Raw genomic sequence first — 17625 nt, forward strand, 5'->3', positions numbered from 1 at the left:
TAAAAATATTTCAAACATATACCAAATAAAAAAAAGAAAAATGGCACCCACAGCAAAACTTCCATTGTTCTTCATTCTATTTCAATGGTGCACCGTAGCGATTAAGGGACATACGGCCGCTAGTGGTGGTGTTGTATTTGACATATGGAATCATGGAGCAAAGACTGACGGCGATGCCACACAGGTGAATGATTACACATGCTTGAAATATACATAAGAGCATAATAAACTTCAAACTTCTTTAATGTCAGTTTTTTAGAGAATAGATCTGTCTTTTTTTTAACACATATCTTGGTTGTTAGGCCTTAATGAGTGCTTGGAAAGCAGCTTGTGCAGCGACAACTCCTACCACAGTGTTGGTTCCGAAAGGATCATATGTGCTAAACGCAATCAAGCTTCAAGGTCCATGCAAGTCTAGAGTCACATTAGAAATTTTAGGGAACTTCAGGGCTCCTGCTGACCCGGCTCTATTTAAGGGTGAAGATACATGGGTTAAGGTTCAAAATGTTGATGGTTTGACTATCACGGCTCCTAAAGGAGCAGGCGTGTTCGATGGTCAAGGATATATGGCTTGGACAATGAATGACTGCTCTAAAACTGGCAAATGCAATAGCCTTCCTTATGTAAGTTAAGCATCCTTAAATATCACACCAACCAAATTGGTCTAGTTTCATCCCTATCAAAATATTAGGATAATTTAATGGTAGGTTCTTTTTTTTCATTTTTCTTTTTTCCTCATAAATTGCAGAACTTTAGGTTCAATTCTTTGACGAATTCAGTGATTCATGGCATAACTTCTCTGGATAGCAAACTATTCCACATGGCAATCTTGAGATGCAAGCAACTAATAATGCATGACATTACTATTTCAGCCCCAAAAACTAGTTTAAACACTGATGGAATTCACGTAGGACGTTCTGATGGAGTGAATATAACGCTTGCACAAATTGGAACAGGAGATGACTGTGTTTCAATTGGGGACGGTGCTAAAAATGTTCATATTGAGCAGGTCACTTGTGGACCTGGCCATGGTATTAGTGTAGGAAGTCTAGGTAGGTACCCTAATGAGGAACCGGTGCAAGATATCACCGTGAAGGGATGCACAATCAAGAACACAGATAACGGTGTTAGGGTTAAAACATGGCACAACTCTTACCAAGGTGTGGTCACTGGCTTGCATTTTGAGGACATCACTGTTGAAAACGTCTTGAATCCTATTATTGTTGATCAAGAATATTGCCCCTATAATCACTGCGTACAAAAGGTAAGAAATCATCTGCTACTATTAAGCTCTGAATAATTTAGCTATTATAATATCTAAGACACCCCATAATTATGTGAAGTCCAAAGACACCCCTGTATAAAATATATCCCCTGCAACACCACCCCCTCCCCCCCCCCCCCCCCCCCTCCCAAGCTTAGTGAATCAACTATAATAAAAGTCTACTGATTATTCTATTCATGCTTTTGTTTGCAGACACCATCCAAAGTGAAGCTTAGTGATATTAGATTCAAGAATGTGAGGGGCACATCAGGTAGCAAGGAAGCAGTGAAGGTGGTTTGCAGCAGCGGCGTGCCTTGTGAGAAGATACAGCTCACTGACATTGACCTGACATACACAGGCGAAGACGGTCCTGCAGTCTCTATGTGTAAAAATGTCAGGCCTGTTATAACAGGAAAGCAGATCCCACCTGCTTGCTCTGCACCTGTTACCCCTAGTAAAGATCTATAAACTAAGTTTTAAGCTTTGTAAAATTTTCCCCTGTTTTTTAGCTAGTATGTTGAGTTATCAATTGTAATCTCACAATGCTCTGATATACAAATTCAATGGAGATACATATGCTTTTAGAGGTACATGTGTTATGATTCATATAACAATCTGTTTTGCAATGAAAATTCCTTTTAGTACCTCCACTATCATTCTTGAATATATCCTTGACAATGCAAAGAATTGCTAGAGCTAGGTTGGGACTCCACCAAACACATACAAATATAATCCCAGATTTTGGTGTAATAGACTAATAGTAGTAGTACACTATAATGACATACAAATACTGAGTGTTAGGGCAATTTTCCTAAAATGGAATTGGATACAACATTTATGAAAAAGGGCAACTTCAGTGACTTTGAGAAGGTGTAATTTGGCATTTTACAGGTCACAATCTTGTTTGGACTGTGCATTGATATATACTGTATATTAGAACCTTCTAAAATTATGTTTTATTAATCACAAATGAATATCATTAATGTGTACAAGAGAAAGTAGTAGCTGTCAAAGATGAGAATCAGATGACATTTTCAAGAAAATGGGGGAGAAAACAAAGTTATTTGCAAGTTTAGATGGTTTAGCACAGATATACAAACGTCCAGAGTCATGGCAAGGATCTTTAAACAAGAACTTACAGATAGTTTGTTGGTGAATTCATCACATTGGACTTCATCTCTCCCCTTAATGAGACTCAGATCAGTTAAACATCTCGCAATGGCACTTCATGGTGCATTGGTATTATAACTTCAGCTTGCTCAACTCAATCTTTTTCACAGGATATGTATATGCTTCATAATTAATTTGCTGTCCCAGGCAGCTTAACTTTGTAAGAGTAGTTATCAGGTCAACCTAATAAAAAAGCAAGGATTAGAATTCATATGAAATTGGAAGAATCTAGTTCTAAGTTCAAAAGAGGAAGCAAAGTCCGTCTTCCAAATAAACAGATAAAATGAAGGATGTGTGTGTGTGTGTGTGTGGTGGTGGTGGTGGGGGGGGGGGGGGGGGGCATATTTAATCTAACTTGAAGACCTTTCACTCACCTCATAGTCAGTCTGAGAAACTGTTTCTCGACTGCGCTGGTATTTCTGAACCCATGGAGCAACTTCAGGATCTGTAGCCAATAAGTCCTCAGTTGCTTTTTGATCAGGACCAAGAAATGCAGACATCACAGCCAGCTGATGAGCAAAACAAGGTAAAGAGAATATTGATCAGGGTGACATTTTACCCCATTTAGGCATTACAAATTTGTTTTACATAACTCACAAAGTAAAGCTTAATAAAAATTGTATTATTTACATTTTTTAAAGATATGATTAAATAAATCATGATGAAAAAGACCTCTACATCATGCAAGTTAAAATTCAAATCACAGCAACAGAGATGCAGTCTTGAATTGCTCGCATAACAAGTAACGGTAACCAATATCATCATTTGTCAACGCACACGAACCAAAAAGAACAGTAAGTTTAACCTGTTTATGAGAATTTAAAATGTAAGCTTTGTTACAGCTACCATTTCATACCTAATAGTTGCATTTTTTACTACCCCGTGTCTCTTAAAAGAAAGCTCATTGTAATGGTCATTTACTGGACAATCTTCAAACAAATGTGTGAAATTAGCTTCTTTTAAATCTCTAAGGGACCTACAAAACTAGCATGACAGCATTATTTGGTGCTCAAGTATCAGTCCACAACTCCACATCACAAACAAAGAAATTTGTACGAAGAAATCCCAAGGGTTAAATGGCACAAGGAAATGTAGCAGCAACTATCCCAACACAACAATTACTGAAATGCACTAAAAGATCTTTCAAGGGTAAAAGAAAAGCATTAACAACTTGGTGGGGGTGGGGGCGGGGTGGAATTACCTGACGTGGGCCGAATCCCACGGCTTTGAATTTATCCTTCATTTCCTGCACACTTGCTTTATCCCATTGGGGAACTCTGCCTTCTGGATCTGGTTCTTGAGCGTCTGTCCTCCCAAATGTCCTATCAAACAGGCCCCACTATCGCATAAATTTGAGCATTACATGCAAAAGCGCAAGTGAAAACTCATCAGTCAACATCACATGATTTTTCTCTTTAAATATCCAGAAAAGCCTGTCTGTTAAGGTTGTCCAGAATGTCCAAAGTATAGGGAACACACCTGTCCATTAGAGCCATACGCCGTATATAATAAAGATCCCTTCTCTTCATTCCCACCACATTTACGGATAGCAGAAGCCAAGAAAGTATTCTTTAAAGCTGATTGTGCTGCATTGATGAAAAGAACATGCTCAGGGTATCCATAAGTTCAACTACATTACATTATAGTTTCCATTGGCTAGGATTGAGACTAATATACTTTATTCATTCTAGTTCTGCATTTACTCCTCACACCCAATAAAAATGATATAAACATTTGTATACGTTATGCGATCACAATAATTTTCCAACTTTATTAGTATAGTGGAATGCTACACTGAAATCCACGCCTCCACAGCATCTCTATTCAAAAATATTTTCTCAAAAACCAGTGCGTAGTAAGACTACTTAATTAGAATAATCCACAGACATAGTATGTTGCTTACAACTTCCAGAGTGCCAGTTGGAAACCAAATTTAAGGAAAAACATGCTTATGTGATGGAATTTAATGAAGAAACATCACATGCTAGAAAAAAGAATATAGCAATAGTCACTAGTTGTCTAACCTGCACATTGGATAAGGTCCGCATAAGCGATAGGTCCACCCTTAGAGTATGAATCAATTTCCTTTTTTGCATCCTCCAACAGACTTAAAGCAGAAGAAAGACCTTTGTTTTCAGGTCTGCTTATCTCTGAGCTTCAAGCAAGAAGTTCAAACAAGAAATCAACCCTAGTCTCAAAATCTGCAGGAAAACAGACTGCTACAGCCATAACATTGATGGATTAACACCTATATATCAAGCTTCTGAGATAGGCAAGTGGCAGACACAAAACATTATCCCATAGTTGGATGCAAGAGAACTGGGTTGACATTATTCTAGCCTCACTAAACAATTCACACCATTTCACTGAGGTAATCAATTTTTCCAGAAATACCTGAATCGTATTGAACCGTTTGGACCTCCAGATTTTGAGGCCTACAAAGTTAACAATAAGGAATCAGCTTTTCATAAATCTATTACTTTGCCACAAGTAATGTATAAAGAAGAATTGTATAAAGAAACTTAATATAAAAGTATCAATGACTTCACCTTGTCATAAGTCATCACATCATTTAGAGATAGAGTTAGGATAGACGGAATAAGGTCAGGATTTTTCTGAAGAATTAACAAGAATGATGTATTAGCCTAACAAAAGACATACTGTCAAAAGATTCAAAAATACTAATCTAACAAGCAGTTCAGATATTATAAGTACAACACATCTATAAACGAGTAGCATACCTTTATAGCTGTATAGAGAGTCCCTTTAATATCAGCTGCAATGTAATAATGTAAGGACATTAAGCTTAAGTAAACTATCTAAAACAGAAATTGCCAAGCATCTGAGAGACTTACAAAGAAACTCAGAGCGCTGCCTTCTCTGAATTAAATCAGCAGCATAGGCATCTCCAGAAAAGGTTCCTGAACTTGATATCACTTCCTGAGAAGCCATTAAGACTGGTAAAAAATCATTATCATATTACAAAAAGGCATAATTTGGGGTACTATATGTTTTACAGTAACCTAACACTATTGTTCAGGAGTTAAGCTCTTCAAACATAACGTAACTTGAAATTTTGGGAAGCAAAGTTGAGCTAATTGTAGAAAATATACAACGCTTGCACCGAGGACGCGAGAAATTAAAACTCCAAACCAAACAACCAAAACATGAGTGCATGACATAATCCACCATCTGTTCCTTAAAATGCAAGCTCTGCACTTAATCAAGTATCTCCTAGCGGCAAGGGTGGTTCTGAGCATGTGCGGGGTGGTCAACCGCACAAGGCCCTTAAGTGAAACTTCTATAAAAGGGCCTTGGCTTTTTTAATTTAGTAACATGCTTTTCCTCAAAAAATTGATTTTAGGTCTCAATTTAATAAAATTGCACCAGGCCACTTTCAGTGTTAGCATTTATAGCCCCGCCTCTGCCTAGCGAAATTTCTTGTTCTTACAACTGCAGCATCTATAATGACTAACCTCTATAATCATCCCAAAAAAAAAAATTTGATTCATAGAGTAGCCTTACTTTGGCTCAGGGAAGAGAAGTAATCAAACGCCGACTTAAAGTGTGTTTTGTTCAACTAATTCTAACTTACTGCAGAATTTAAAAGTTCAAATAAGTTCCAATAAACTATCATAATTTCTAATACAGTTCAATGCAGCACTACAATGAGTTCAATTCACAACTATGATAAGTTCAATTGATGTCAAGTCATAATTGGTTGGGCAGAACACAACTCTACTGATGAAATTTGCATATATAATTTTATTTTTTATCCATAAAACATGGCTATATAAGAAAGGCATATAATGTCAAAATCAACCAAAGATACAAAACAAAGTGAGTCAAAATTAGAGCATAATTGTACACATTACACAATTCAACTTATTATAAATTGGAAACACTTCAGAAATTTTGCAAATTTCCTCAAAACCCTAAATTTGTGAAATTAGAAGAAATTCATGAGAAAAATAAAGAGAAATAGCTCACAATTCCAGCTGACAATGCAAGGCAATTGAGGAGATCCCTTCTTCGAAATCGATCATCATCTACCTCCAATTTATTACTACTACAGCGAATTGTACCCTGAAATTGAGCTAAAATAGAGTTAATCATATAATTTGTTGTAAATTTGAATGAAAATGTGAGAAATTAGGAATCATACAGGAAGAGGAGAATATCTGGTAGAAGTAGTAGAAATGGCGGGAGAAGAGAGAGAAGGAAGTGTTGAGAGGAGGGAGAGTGACACCATTATTGAAGAGGAGAGAGAAAGTGAAAGAGATGGAATTTTGGAGCCAAAAAATGAAAGAATGAAGGAGTATTATTATGAGGTTGGATGTGTTCTGCTGATATCTGTGGAGACTGGAAAGCGGGAGTGGGGTTTTTTAATTGGATATCAATATTATCATCTGTTATCCTAATCACTCTAGTCTATTCATCTGATTTCAGGAACTGTGTAAAAGATCCTGTTAGAATTCGGCACGGTCCTACCATGCCTAAAACTGGCTAAGAGAGAGTCGAGTCATGTTGTATTTGTGTCATGCTATGTCATGTTAAGCTAATGATTTCATATACTATTCATAGCCCACTGACATGCCTCCCATGTCATGTTGAGCTTATGGTTTTATATACAATTCATGGCCCACTCAATGACATGTCTCTCGTGTCATATTGAGCTTATATAGTGGATTGTGTGTCAAATTGTGTTGAAAAAGATCATTTTCATCTTTTATGTTATGCCTAATAGACCCTCGTGACCATTTCCTCTAATCAATGTGGTGAATTGAATGAAAATCAAGCAATTACCTTCAGCTTTCAATTGTATAGAGTAATACCTAATAACTATTTACTACGAGTAATGAAATAATGTAACAACTCCATAGGATCCACTTGTGACATGTGTGAGTGAAGTAAAGGGATTTGATATCCATAAAATTTTCCACAGTAGACTGACTTTTCTATTGTAATATTTGTAAACAATGTGACTTTTTCTTATTGCCAATTTTTCGGTATCAAATTAATTGTGAAATAATCTTTCAATTTTAGTATTTTCTAGAAAAAAAAAATTATAACCACACTTTCACTTTTGGCAAACACATTTCACCATTTAACCCACCATTAGGACTTATCCTTCATTTATTCCATCAATCTGCACCCTCTCTCCTACTTATCTTCCTTTTTTTATTCCTTACCTCCACCGAATTTTTCTTTACTCCACCTCTCTGTAAATTAATGCATTTTAGATTTCTGAATCAAAAGTATGTAAGTAATTTTTTTTTTTTTTTTTTTTAATGTTGAGTATTACATACATTTGTACAAACTTACTGCCTAAATATTCGATATACAAAGTACAAGAGTAGAAAGTATAACCTTTTATTTCATTTTATGTAAATATAAATAATTAATGTAATAAGAAACTATACATGTAAATTCCCACATATGTTACTAACTTACTACCCATGAAAAACTGCACAGATGCAGCTAAGTATCCCTATTGGGGCGATTTCCCCCCTTTCGAAATAAGTAAAACTTTGTTTCCTCCATTAATTTACCTTGTTGAAGTAAATGTACACATTTTGCCTCCCTAATAAAACTGGAGGCCGTATATCCCAACAATGCACCCAATTCTCCTTTCGCTTAGCCTTGTTATCTCAGGAAAAAAGAACAGAGAATGTTCGCAGCATATTTATACAGGCTTCATATGAATATGCACTTGGAACTGCAGTCAGAATCAGATTGCTGTTGTCAGATATTGCAGCTACGGTGAGTTTTGGAAATTCGGCATGTGCAGTTTAAAGAAAATGTATCTGTGTGTATAACTCTGAGATCAGTTCTGCAGGTCACAATTTGACAGCAGAAGTATTTGTATGTAAGGATGCTCCTTGACTCTGACACAAACATTCTGGTAGAGGATTTTCATAAAATGCTTCTTCAGAACGAAATCTGTCCATGCCCTTTGTTCCTGAAATTGGACCTTTTCTTCTTCTTGGCGACCCTTGCCTATTCAAGGACACCAAACATCAGTAATTGCAGATGAGACTTTTGAATTCCACATAATATCTACTCCATATGTATTAGAATAGCTAAAGTTCAAAGATGTAATCTATAACATTACCTTCTTCGGTGGATTTCAATTATTCGATATGATAAGTTCTTCCCTTCTTTCAAAGATCCTCGCTCAACTTTGTCAAACAAACGAACAAGAGATTTCCTGTGAAGAAACATGATAACTAATGAATTTCACATATTGTAACAAATATCCCCAGGAATAGGGCTTTAGAAAGAAATTTACCGGTCAGGAATAATTGTTTTTCTATGACCCAAGTATCGGCGATGACCTTCAACAGCCCTTGCCATATTCCCCGAGTATGTAGGAATGAACACATCGCTTTCAACAGAAACAATATAATCCAGTGCAGCCATTTGAGATGCATGATTCATGAAAGGCTCCAATTCTTCTACAGATGCTAGTTTCTCCTGAAAATGACCAAAAGGAAAGTCAATGACATTACAAGTCCAAATTTCCAACTTCCTACCAGCTACATCTGAAAGAATATATCCTATCCTCAAGAACTTAATAAATAAGAACTTATAACATCAACTTAAAGTTGTCAATAACATTCGCTCACAAATAATCTGTATTCCTTGATATATTACATGATTTACATTTAACAAGAAAAGATGTCTTATTTCTTCTATCCACATTCAGCAGTTAACATGGATTAGCAGGCACTTAACTCATAAGCACAATCGTAACATGACAGTCTAGACAGAATAATAAAATAAATAAATCAACAAAATTAAAGTATTTAATTTTTTTAAAAGTTCCAAGTTTCATAATAGCTGGCGTGTCTGTATACATGCATTGTACCCAGACATTCAGAATCCCCCTTCACTTGTTTCTTCTCATCCATACCTCGTTCTCCCTAACTCATATCTCATTCTGACATCAAATATGTGCAACCAGATATCTAGGCAGAAGACAAAAGTAATAATAAGGAGCAGATAATAGGGGGGAATACCTTATTCATCAAAATGGGATAACGAGACCGTAATTCAGCTATGCGAGATTCACCACCATATATCTCTCCGGCAGCAACATATATCGGAGTGTCAGATGGAAATCCAAGACCAGACAAAAATAAGCCAACCTCCTTTGGAGTCAAGGGACAAAACCCTTTAATCCTTTGTTCTGTTGCATTAATATCCTTCACTTTCCAATGTGTTGTATTATGCCTTCAGTTCACAAGAACATGCAGAACATCAATTTCATAAGCTAGGCTTAAAAATCAGTATAAAGCACCAGTACAGCAATGGTAAATGATTCCTCTAAAATTGCAACGGAAATTTAGCGTTACCTAATCGTGGTGAGCTCATTAGTCTCCTCATGAGATAATCCATGGGAGCATCCACTAAATGCAAGCATGTCTTTTTCATACCGTAAGTGAAGAGCAATATAACGGCCATAATTCCTCATTCTCTCCACCAGTAACTATACAAAAGAAAGAAAAGTTAAACTCCAACACTGCATTTCATTGGTTATACTGTATAAGCAACGCATTAATAAACTTATTCAGAGAAATTTACTTTTCCCATTGCTTCAATCTTTGGGGAAAAGCGGAGGGCTTCATAACAGGCACGACAGCGTAACTTCTGAATGTCAAGGGGGAGATTATTATTTGCTAAGCGAGAGTCAGATTTGGCAGCTCGGATCACCTGCACCAAAAAGTTAAAAGATGTTTAAAATTACACATGAAAATGCAGTTTCTTCAGGCTTGCCTCCCAGGCTCCCACTAAACAGTGTTAATCAGAACAAAGACGAGAAATGTACCTGGAAGTTGTTCCACATGCTTGCTATGTCACTACAAGAAAAGGGCCGTTTTGCGACGGAAATAATTCGTCGCAAACTGGCAAAATTCCGTCGCAAAGTGACTTTGCGACGGATTTCCGTCACAGGCATGGCGTCGCTCGAACTTTCGTAGCAAACAGTCCTTTTGTGACGGAATATCCGTCGCAAAACGAATTGCGACGGATTTTGCGACGGAAAGGTAGTTGTAGCTGAAAACAACATTTGCGACGAAAATTCCGTAGCAAGAGGAGTCATTTTGCGACGGAATATTCCGTCACAAATTTTGCGACGGAATGTATTTCCGTCGCAAAATGGATTCTTTTGCGACGGAATAGTCCGTCACAAATTTTGCGACGGAATGTAATTCCGTCACAAATTTTGCGACGGAAATTCCGTCGCAAAGTTATTGTAATTTTAATTTTTTTTTTTTTTTGTATTTTGTTTTTTTTTCCTGGAACCTGTATTCCTGCAATCCTGTTTAATTTTTTTGTATTTTGTTTTGTTTTCCTGGAACCTGTATTCATGCAATCTTGTTTAATAAAATACGTGCATTTAAAATAATTTCAGTCAAAAAGTCCACGCCCTAACATAATTCAAATATATACAACACGTAGCCGTAACTACCAAGTACGGTACATGATATAATTTTTTAAACTACAATGTCATCCATATACAAAAATCGAAAAATGACACCTAACTAAACACAAGCTGGCTGTCCTTGGCCTGCACCACCACCACCACCACCACCCGGGTCGTTCCTGGGGTCTCGAATCTGAGGCTGAATCGTAGAACAAGTGAAAGGAGTGGTCAATCCTGTAAATCTACTGGCTAACTCCTCTAAGAACTCCTTGTTCTTCCTCTCGATTTCAGCCATCCGTTCTGCCACTCGAGCCTCCACTCGAGCATCGAGCTGTTCCGCCACACGGCTATCGATCTGGCTCTCAATTGCTTCCACCCTCTCATTCAACTCCTTGTGGAAGTTTTCCTGCATTTGAGTTATGACCGACGGTACGTATTGGCTGGAAGAACCCGATCCTCGTCCCCTAGATGTGCCGTAGTACAAGTCAGCACCAACACCAAGACCTCTAACACGACCCTTCTTATTACGACCACCAGCCGCCTCAAAGAAAATTTCATTTTCAGACAGTTGGGAACCCTGGGTTCTTGATTCCTCCTGTCTGTGTTGGTACGCCTCCTGTAACAAACAAAGGATATACAATGCAGAAATAAAAATAAAGAATGAGAACCAATAGTTTGAGGCTTGATATAGTTCATAAGTGGCAATATAGGTTCACTAGGTCCTAAAACTAGGAAAATTGGGTGAAAATGGGGCGTTTTTGGTTCTAACTTGTCTATTTCTCACATTTGTTATCTAATGAACCTATTTTTGACCTTAATACACCTAACTAACATAGTTACTTGAGTTTGAGGCTTGAAATTGTTTATAAGTGGCAATATAGGTTCACTAGGTCCTAAAACTAGAAAAAATGGGCGAAAATGGGGCGTTTTTGGTTCTAACTTGCCTATTTCTCACATTTGTTATCAAATGAGCTTATTTTTGACCATAATACACCTAAATAACATAGTTACTTGAGTTCGAGGCTTGAAATAGTTCATAAGTGGCAATATAGGTTCACTAGGTCCTAAAACTAGGAAAATTGGGTGAAAATGGGGCGTTTTTGGTTCTAACTTGCCTATTTCTCACATTTGTTATCTAATGAACCTATTTTTGTGACCTTAATACACCTAACTAACATAGTTACTTGAGTTTGAGGCTTGAAATTGTTTATAAGTGGCAATATAGGTTCACTAGGTCCTAAAACTAGAAAAAATGGGCGAAAATGGGGCGTTTTTGGTTCTAACTTGCCTATTTCTCACATTTGTTATCAAATGAGCTTATTTTTGACCATAATACACCTACCTAACATAGTTACTTGAGTTCGAGGCTTGAAATAGTTCATAAGTGGCAATATAGGAAACAAGTGGCTTGAAAATGGGCGAAAACTAGTTATTACCGCTACGCTCTGTTCGTTTCATTGTCACAACTTCTACACAACTCACGCATATAATCATATCAGTCACAAACAATAGTAGCAAAGTATCAAGCTAAGTTCTTTTCTTCATAAAATCAAACCTACATGAGGTTTTAGATGACATATATCCAGGGGTCCTTATCACTCCAACCTAACCCATCCTTGGACATCTTATCTCACTAGTGAATGTATGCCTAGTGATGAAACACATATAATTAACACACAATTACCCACATTCAAATAAACATACATACACTAACATGTATTTTTAAATTAACATATATTTTAAACTAATCTAACATATATTTTAAACTAATCTAACATATATTTTAAACTAAACTAACATACATTATAAACTAACTAACATATATTTTAAACTAAAATAACATACATTATAAACTAATCTAACATGTATTTTAAACTAAACTAACATACATTAAACTAATTCTAACATTGCAATATATCTTAAAAATTAAACTAATTCTAACATTGCAATATAAATTAAACTACACTACACTAAACACAAGTAATTAAATAATAAAATTTAGTTACAAATTAAATTAAAAAACATAATTAGAAAAAGTTAGGGTTTACATTAAAATTAAATTGAAAACAAAAACAAAGGGGGATAGTGGAATACTCACCGGGATTTGAGGGTGTTGTGGCGGAAATCCGGCTGCCGGAAGGAGGGTGGTGTGGTGGCTGCACACCGCCGGCGAACGGAGGGGCGTGAGTGGGCTTGAACGGAGGGGGTGGCGTGGGTGGGCGTGAGTGCGCGTGAGTGGGAGTGAACGGAAGGGGTGGGCGTTAGTAGGTGTGAGTGGCCGGATTCCGGTCGTTCCGGTGGCGACAGCGGCGGTGAAGTGGCCGGATTTTCTTTCTCTCTCTACGCTTTCCTCTATCTCTCTCTACGCTTTCCTCTTTCTGTTCTTCGTTTTCTTTTTCTCTCTCCTTCAGCGAAACTTCAGTTTTTTTTAAAAAAATTTAAAAACTTTTTGCGACGGAATTTCCGTCGCAGAATCCGTCGCAAAATGTTTTTTTTTTTATTTTTTTTTTAATATTGTTTTGCGACGATTATTTCCGTCGCAAACAAACTTTTGCGAGGGAATAAATTCCGTCGCAAACTTTGCGACGGAAATTCCGTCGCAAAAGTTTGTTTCCGTCGCAAAGTTGCGACGGAATTTATTCCCTCGCAAATTAACCCTTTTTGCGACGGAATTGTAGTCCGTTGCAAGGTTTCCGTCGCAAAATGACCTATTTCTTGTAGTGTGTCATTCCGGTAGTAGTCTAAACCAGACCAACTTCGAAAATGCTTCACTGCTCTAGGAGCAGTCATAAGTTCCTTAGGTAGATTTTGAACTACTTTAATATCATTAGCCAGAGCTTTAATGAAATAATCTTGATCAAAAATATCTGCAAAGTTGCTGCAATCAATTTTTGGAAAGATTAACATAAGAGACAGAATTTCCAATCTCAAGCACCAGGTCAGTTGATGTCATATCAATTGAAAACAAAAGACAATGAATGAATACCTAGAGTCTTGCCAAAATGACCTCTTATCAAGTTCCGGGATCACAAGAGTCGCATTAATGATCCGGGCCACGGCCACCATATCACATATCTGAAATTCAAACATGAAAGTGATGGGTGTCAAACTCTCATTTATCCAACCCCCACTAAGAGATAAATGACATTTTCTTAACACCAATATATGTAATTTATCCAGATAAAAAGGTGAAAAAGTGCAGCATTATACAAAAAATTCAGTAAAATCTCAAGAGTATAAATATTTATCAAAATGAACAACTTAAGCATTACTACAGTACAACTCGTTCATCTTGGAAGTACAAAAGGTTGGTGTGAAAGATTAACTACAGTTCTATAGTAAATATGAGGATGATACTATCAGAAAGATGATGAAATTTATTATTTTTTGCAATTAATCACCCATAAACAAAGACAAAATTCGGAACAATATAAGAAAAAAATTCTAACAAGTCCTAGAAAAAAATATAAAAAGCAGTATAAGAGTGAAGCTGAAGCATATCTAACACTCGGCTCTTGATTCATAGGTTAAAAACGAATTTTGGTGTTTATTCCTTCAAATTAGTAGAGGGAAATGACTGATGACAGCTAACCCTCGACTCATGATAAACAAAGACATATAGCAAATAAACAGAATTTCGTAATTAATCAACCATATAAGCCTATCAGTACCAGACTTGGACCAGATATATGCTAGTTGTTCAATCAAAGTGTCCACCAAAACAGAACATCTGAAGAATTGAATGAAATATGAATAAGCTATTAATCCTGATGGTACCAATCAAACTAAAATTTGCCTACAAAATATTCTTCTAGTGCAATCATATATTTCAAATTTTGGCATACCATCAGACTAAAACAATTACATAATCTCAATATGGTTCTTTTTCACGAATAAACTCAGGCAAGATAAACAATATTATTAAGTAGTGTTTCCGAGGAGCAAGTAAGTGAGGACAAACCCCGGCTCGCATCTGATTAAGACCACCATTAGTGTGAACAAGCAGGTAATTCTGAGACTCTACAGGAGCTGAAAAGTGTGAAAACCAATAGCAAACATATGAATGATTAATACTTTCACATTATTCATACAAATCAAGGAAAACCAAAGAACAGTTCCTTACGAGTATAAACATTGCTAGGCTCGACACAGTGTATAAAATCGCGATTAGGAGGCTTCTTCCATAATTTGTCATAGTCCAATAACCCACTGGCACCAATGAACTGTCAATTCTAAATGAGTGAAAAAATGAAAACCCGAGCATAAATTCTTTGCATCAAACAGATGGTTCAGAAATTTCAGCTCTCCAGATAAAATACCACTTTACCAATATCATTATCAGTTATCAATTACAAAAATAATGCCAATCCATATGTGATTCCATTTACCACTTAGTTGTCACGTTACTGGTTTAAATCACACTATCAACGCGACTACTAATTCCCGACAAATGTAATAACTAGACAAAGACAAGGGGTGAGGAATCACATACCTTCTGTGAAGAAGAAAGTGGAGGTTTAGCTATATTTGGAGGTGCATTTTCAAGCACAAGCTCTTGCTCAGCCTTTAATTTCGGAAAATTAGTTTCATGTGGCTGCAAATATGAAAACTACAACCAATTAGTTAATGGAAAAACAATACATACACTCTACACCTTCTAAAATGGAAATATGAAGCTTAAATCAAACACTAATTACACGATTCAACCCCTGATTTAATCATTCATCATATACCATAATCACTAACAACACTATAAACTACTTATTAGATTGTTATAACAAAATTACCAAACAAACAAAAAAAATTAAATATTATACACTTTTAGAAGTTACCCATCATTATACATAAAAAAATATTAATGTCATACTTCTTCAAAGGAAAGAAATCATTCATTAATGGAAATTAATCAACAATAAAACAAATTTAATATTTTAATTATACCCATTATTTAAAAAAAAATAAAGAAAAAGAAAAAGGAGGAGAGAGAAAAAAAACCGTGGGAAGTTTGTAGGGATCAGGAAGCTTAGGAACACGGGGGACATGAACAGAGAAGAGTGCCAATAATCCAATTGTACAAATGGAGCATGTTAGAAACTTCCGAAGAACTGCTAACGTTAATAATCTTCGTTTTTGCGTCATTCTCTTTCCTTTCTCTCTCTATAATTTACTTTCTCTCTCTAGAAAATTTTAAAAAAATAAATAAATAAAGTGGGAAAAATTAGAGGGAGTGTTTTCCAACCAAACACATCCTATGATCAAACAGGACAACAACTAACAAAAACTATAAACTGGGTTTATGTTTTTTCGGAAAAATTAATGTAATCTTATTGGGTTTCTAATTAATTCTTTTGAAAGAATCGAAAATTGTCGGTTGATTGAAAGAAACTGGAGTTGGTTTTTTTGTTTCGGTGTTTTCGACGCTTTGAGCTGTGTTTGCGTTAAATGCCGATTTTTGAGGGGGTTAACGGTTAGAGTATAAAATACCAAAAAGAAAAAAAAATGGAGAGTTTTAGAGAGAGAAATGGAGAGTTTTTAGAGAGAGAAAGAGAAGGAAGGGAGATTCTGGGTAAACGTGGGAGAGAGGGAGAAGAAGAGAGGTGGAGGTGGGGGAGTTTGAGGTATTTTTGAAAAAGAGAAATTGAAATTTGATTTATTATTAATAATTATAATTATAATTATGTTTTTAATTATGTTTTTAATTTGATTATTAAGAGATTAAGATTTGATTAAGTGAAGAAGAGGAAGTTTGTTAAATACTCGATAAGATAGGAGTTTAAGGCGCAATATAAGCCTGTTTTTGTCATTTTCTATCACAACCTTTTACGAACTTTGCTCTTACTTGAACGACCCATTACTTCTAGGATTTCGGGTTTTTTTTTTTTTTAATCTTTTTTCTTTTTATTTAACTAGTTTATTTTTTTTAATTTTAATGGTAGATTTTGAGATGGATTAGATGATTAATTACCTTGGTTTTTGGCCTTGTTTTGTGATGGGGTGGTTGAAAATGTATTGATTAAGTTTTGTATATATTCTTCTCCAATTTGAGTGAACAATGTTTATAATATATAGAGAGTCGTAAGAAAAATAATGTAGACCAAATTTGATTCAAGTTAAGTGGACAATTTGTTTCAAAAAAAAATGTTAAGTGGACAATGTTTATGCATGTATCACAATCATAAGTTAATAGACTATGCAATTTGCATCCGCCTATGATTTCTATGGTACAATAAAAAAAATTAAAGGTCTTTATGTAATGTAATATGGTTTATCTTTATGCATCATGAATAGTTCTTTTTTTTTTTTTTGAAATGTGGAAAATATATATATTGAAATGTGGGCCGAATTTGTTTAATGTATGTGTAAAGTTGTGACGTGTTTAGAACACCGTCTTAGAAGCAACAAAATTCGCCCGACTATGGTGCAACCGGAGATGGCGTTAATCCCAAGATTGAACACAGCGATCTCTCTTAAAGTGTACTCAATAGCCCAAAAAAGTAGCAACACCACACCACACACATGCCACGAACCTGAACCAGCTGGATGGCAGCGGCGTGCGAGGATGCCCCTTCTAGCCCACAACAATAGGGAAACCGCTTCAAACATCAAAGTATAACCACACATATTTAAACCAAGTAAAACCTTCTTTATGTTACCAATGTGGGACAAAGAGTTTCTCTCAAAAAAAAAAAAAAAAAAGTTATACATAGCCCTTATGGCTACATATAAGCATTAAATTTACACTTGAAAATCGTAAAAAATTAAG

The 17625-nt window shown here is 35.9% G+C and overlaps 2 protein-coding genes and 1 pseudogene across 2 annotated transcripts; 1 reads left to right on the forward strand and 2 right to left on the reverse strand.

Annotated features, from left to right (window-relative positions):
• The first annotated feature begins 40 nt into the window (after positions 1-40).
• LOC145640567 (putative galacturan 1,4-alpha-galacturonidase SALK6 pseudogene) lies at positions 41-1343 on the forward strand (annotated as a pseudogene).
• An 852-nt stretch (positions 1344-2195) lies between these two features.
• On the reverse strand, positions 2196-6800 carry LOC145639275 (thylakoid lumenal 29 kDa protein, chloroplastic-like). The gene is made up of 11 exons (XM_081690466.1): positions 6600-6800; positions 6425-6520; positions 5290-5374; positions 5176-5210; positions 4984-5049; positions 4829-4869; positions 4459-4589; positions 3914-4020; positions 3636-3773; positions 2809-2943; positions 2196-2617 (listed from the first exon to the last, which is right to left on the reverse strand). The coding sequence occupies exons 1-11, from the start codon at positions 6684-6686 to the stop codon at positions 2507-2509; spliced, it is 1032 nt and encodes a 343-aa protein (XP_081546592.1). The 5' UTR covers positions 6687-6800; the 3' UTR covers positions 2196-2506.
• Positions 6801-7789: 989 nt separating this feature from the next.
• LOC145639276 (O-fucosyltransferase 7-like) lies at positions 7790-16016 on the reverse strand. Its single transcript, XM_081690467.1, has 13 exons — positions 15858-16016; positions 15355-15456; positions 14986-15085; positions 14824-14891; positions 13849-13937; positions 13571-13740; positions 10266-10288; positions 10022-10150; positions 9793-9926; positions 9457-9670; positions 8727-8911; positions 8550-8645; positions 7790-8434 (listed from the first exon to the last, which is right to left on the reverse strand). Exons 1-13 carry the CDS (start codon positions 15999-16001, stop codon positions 8275-8277), a joined length of 1614 nt encoding a protein of 537 aa, XP_081546593.1. The 5' UTR covers positions 16002-16016; the 3' UTR covers positions 7790-8274.
• Positions 16017-17625: the final 1609 nt, after the last annotated feature.

The sequence above is a fragment of the Chenopodium album genome, chromosome 7 (genome assembly GCF_948465745.1).
Source record: "Chenopodium album chromosome 7, dcCheAlbu1.1, whole genome shotgun sequence".
Taxonomy (NCBI): Eukaryota; Viridiplantae; Streptophyta; class Magnoliopsida; order Caryophyllales; family Amaranthaceae; genus Chenopodium; species Chenopodium album.

Excerpts from the sequence above, each read along its gene's own strand:
- LOC145639275 (XM_081690466.1), bottom strand. The coding sequence starts at position 6,686 with ATGGTGTCACTCTCCCTCCTCTCAACACTTCCTTCTCTCTCTTCTCCC. Across the intron at positions 6,521-6,599 it reads CCAGATATTCTCCTCTTCCT|GGTACAATTCGCTGTAGTAG; the intron begins GTATGATTCCTA and ends GCTCAATTTCAG. Across the intron at positions 5,375-6,424 it reads TTGCATTGTCAGCTGGAATT|GAAGTGATATCAAGTTCAGG; the intron begins GTGAGCTATTTC and ends ATGGCTTCTCAG.
- LOC145639276 (XM_081690467.1), bottom strand. The coding sequence starts at position 16,001 with ATGACGCAAAAACGAAGATTATTAACGTTAGCAGTTCTTCGGAAGTTT. Across the intron at positions 10,151-10,265 it reads GCATGTGGAACAACTTCCAG|GTGATCCGAGCTGCCAAATC; the intron begins GTACATTTCTCG and ends TTTTTGGTGCAG. Across the intron at positions 9,671-9,792 it reads AATGAGCTCACCACGATTAG|GCATAATACAACACATTGGA; the intron begins GTAACGCTAAAT and ends TGTGAACTGAAG.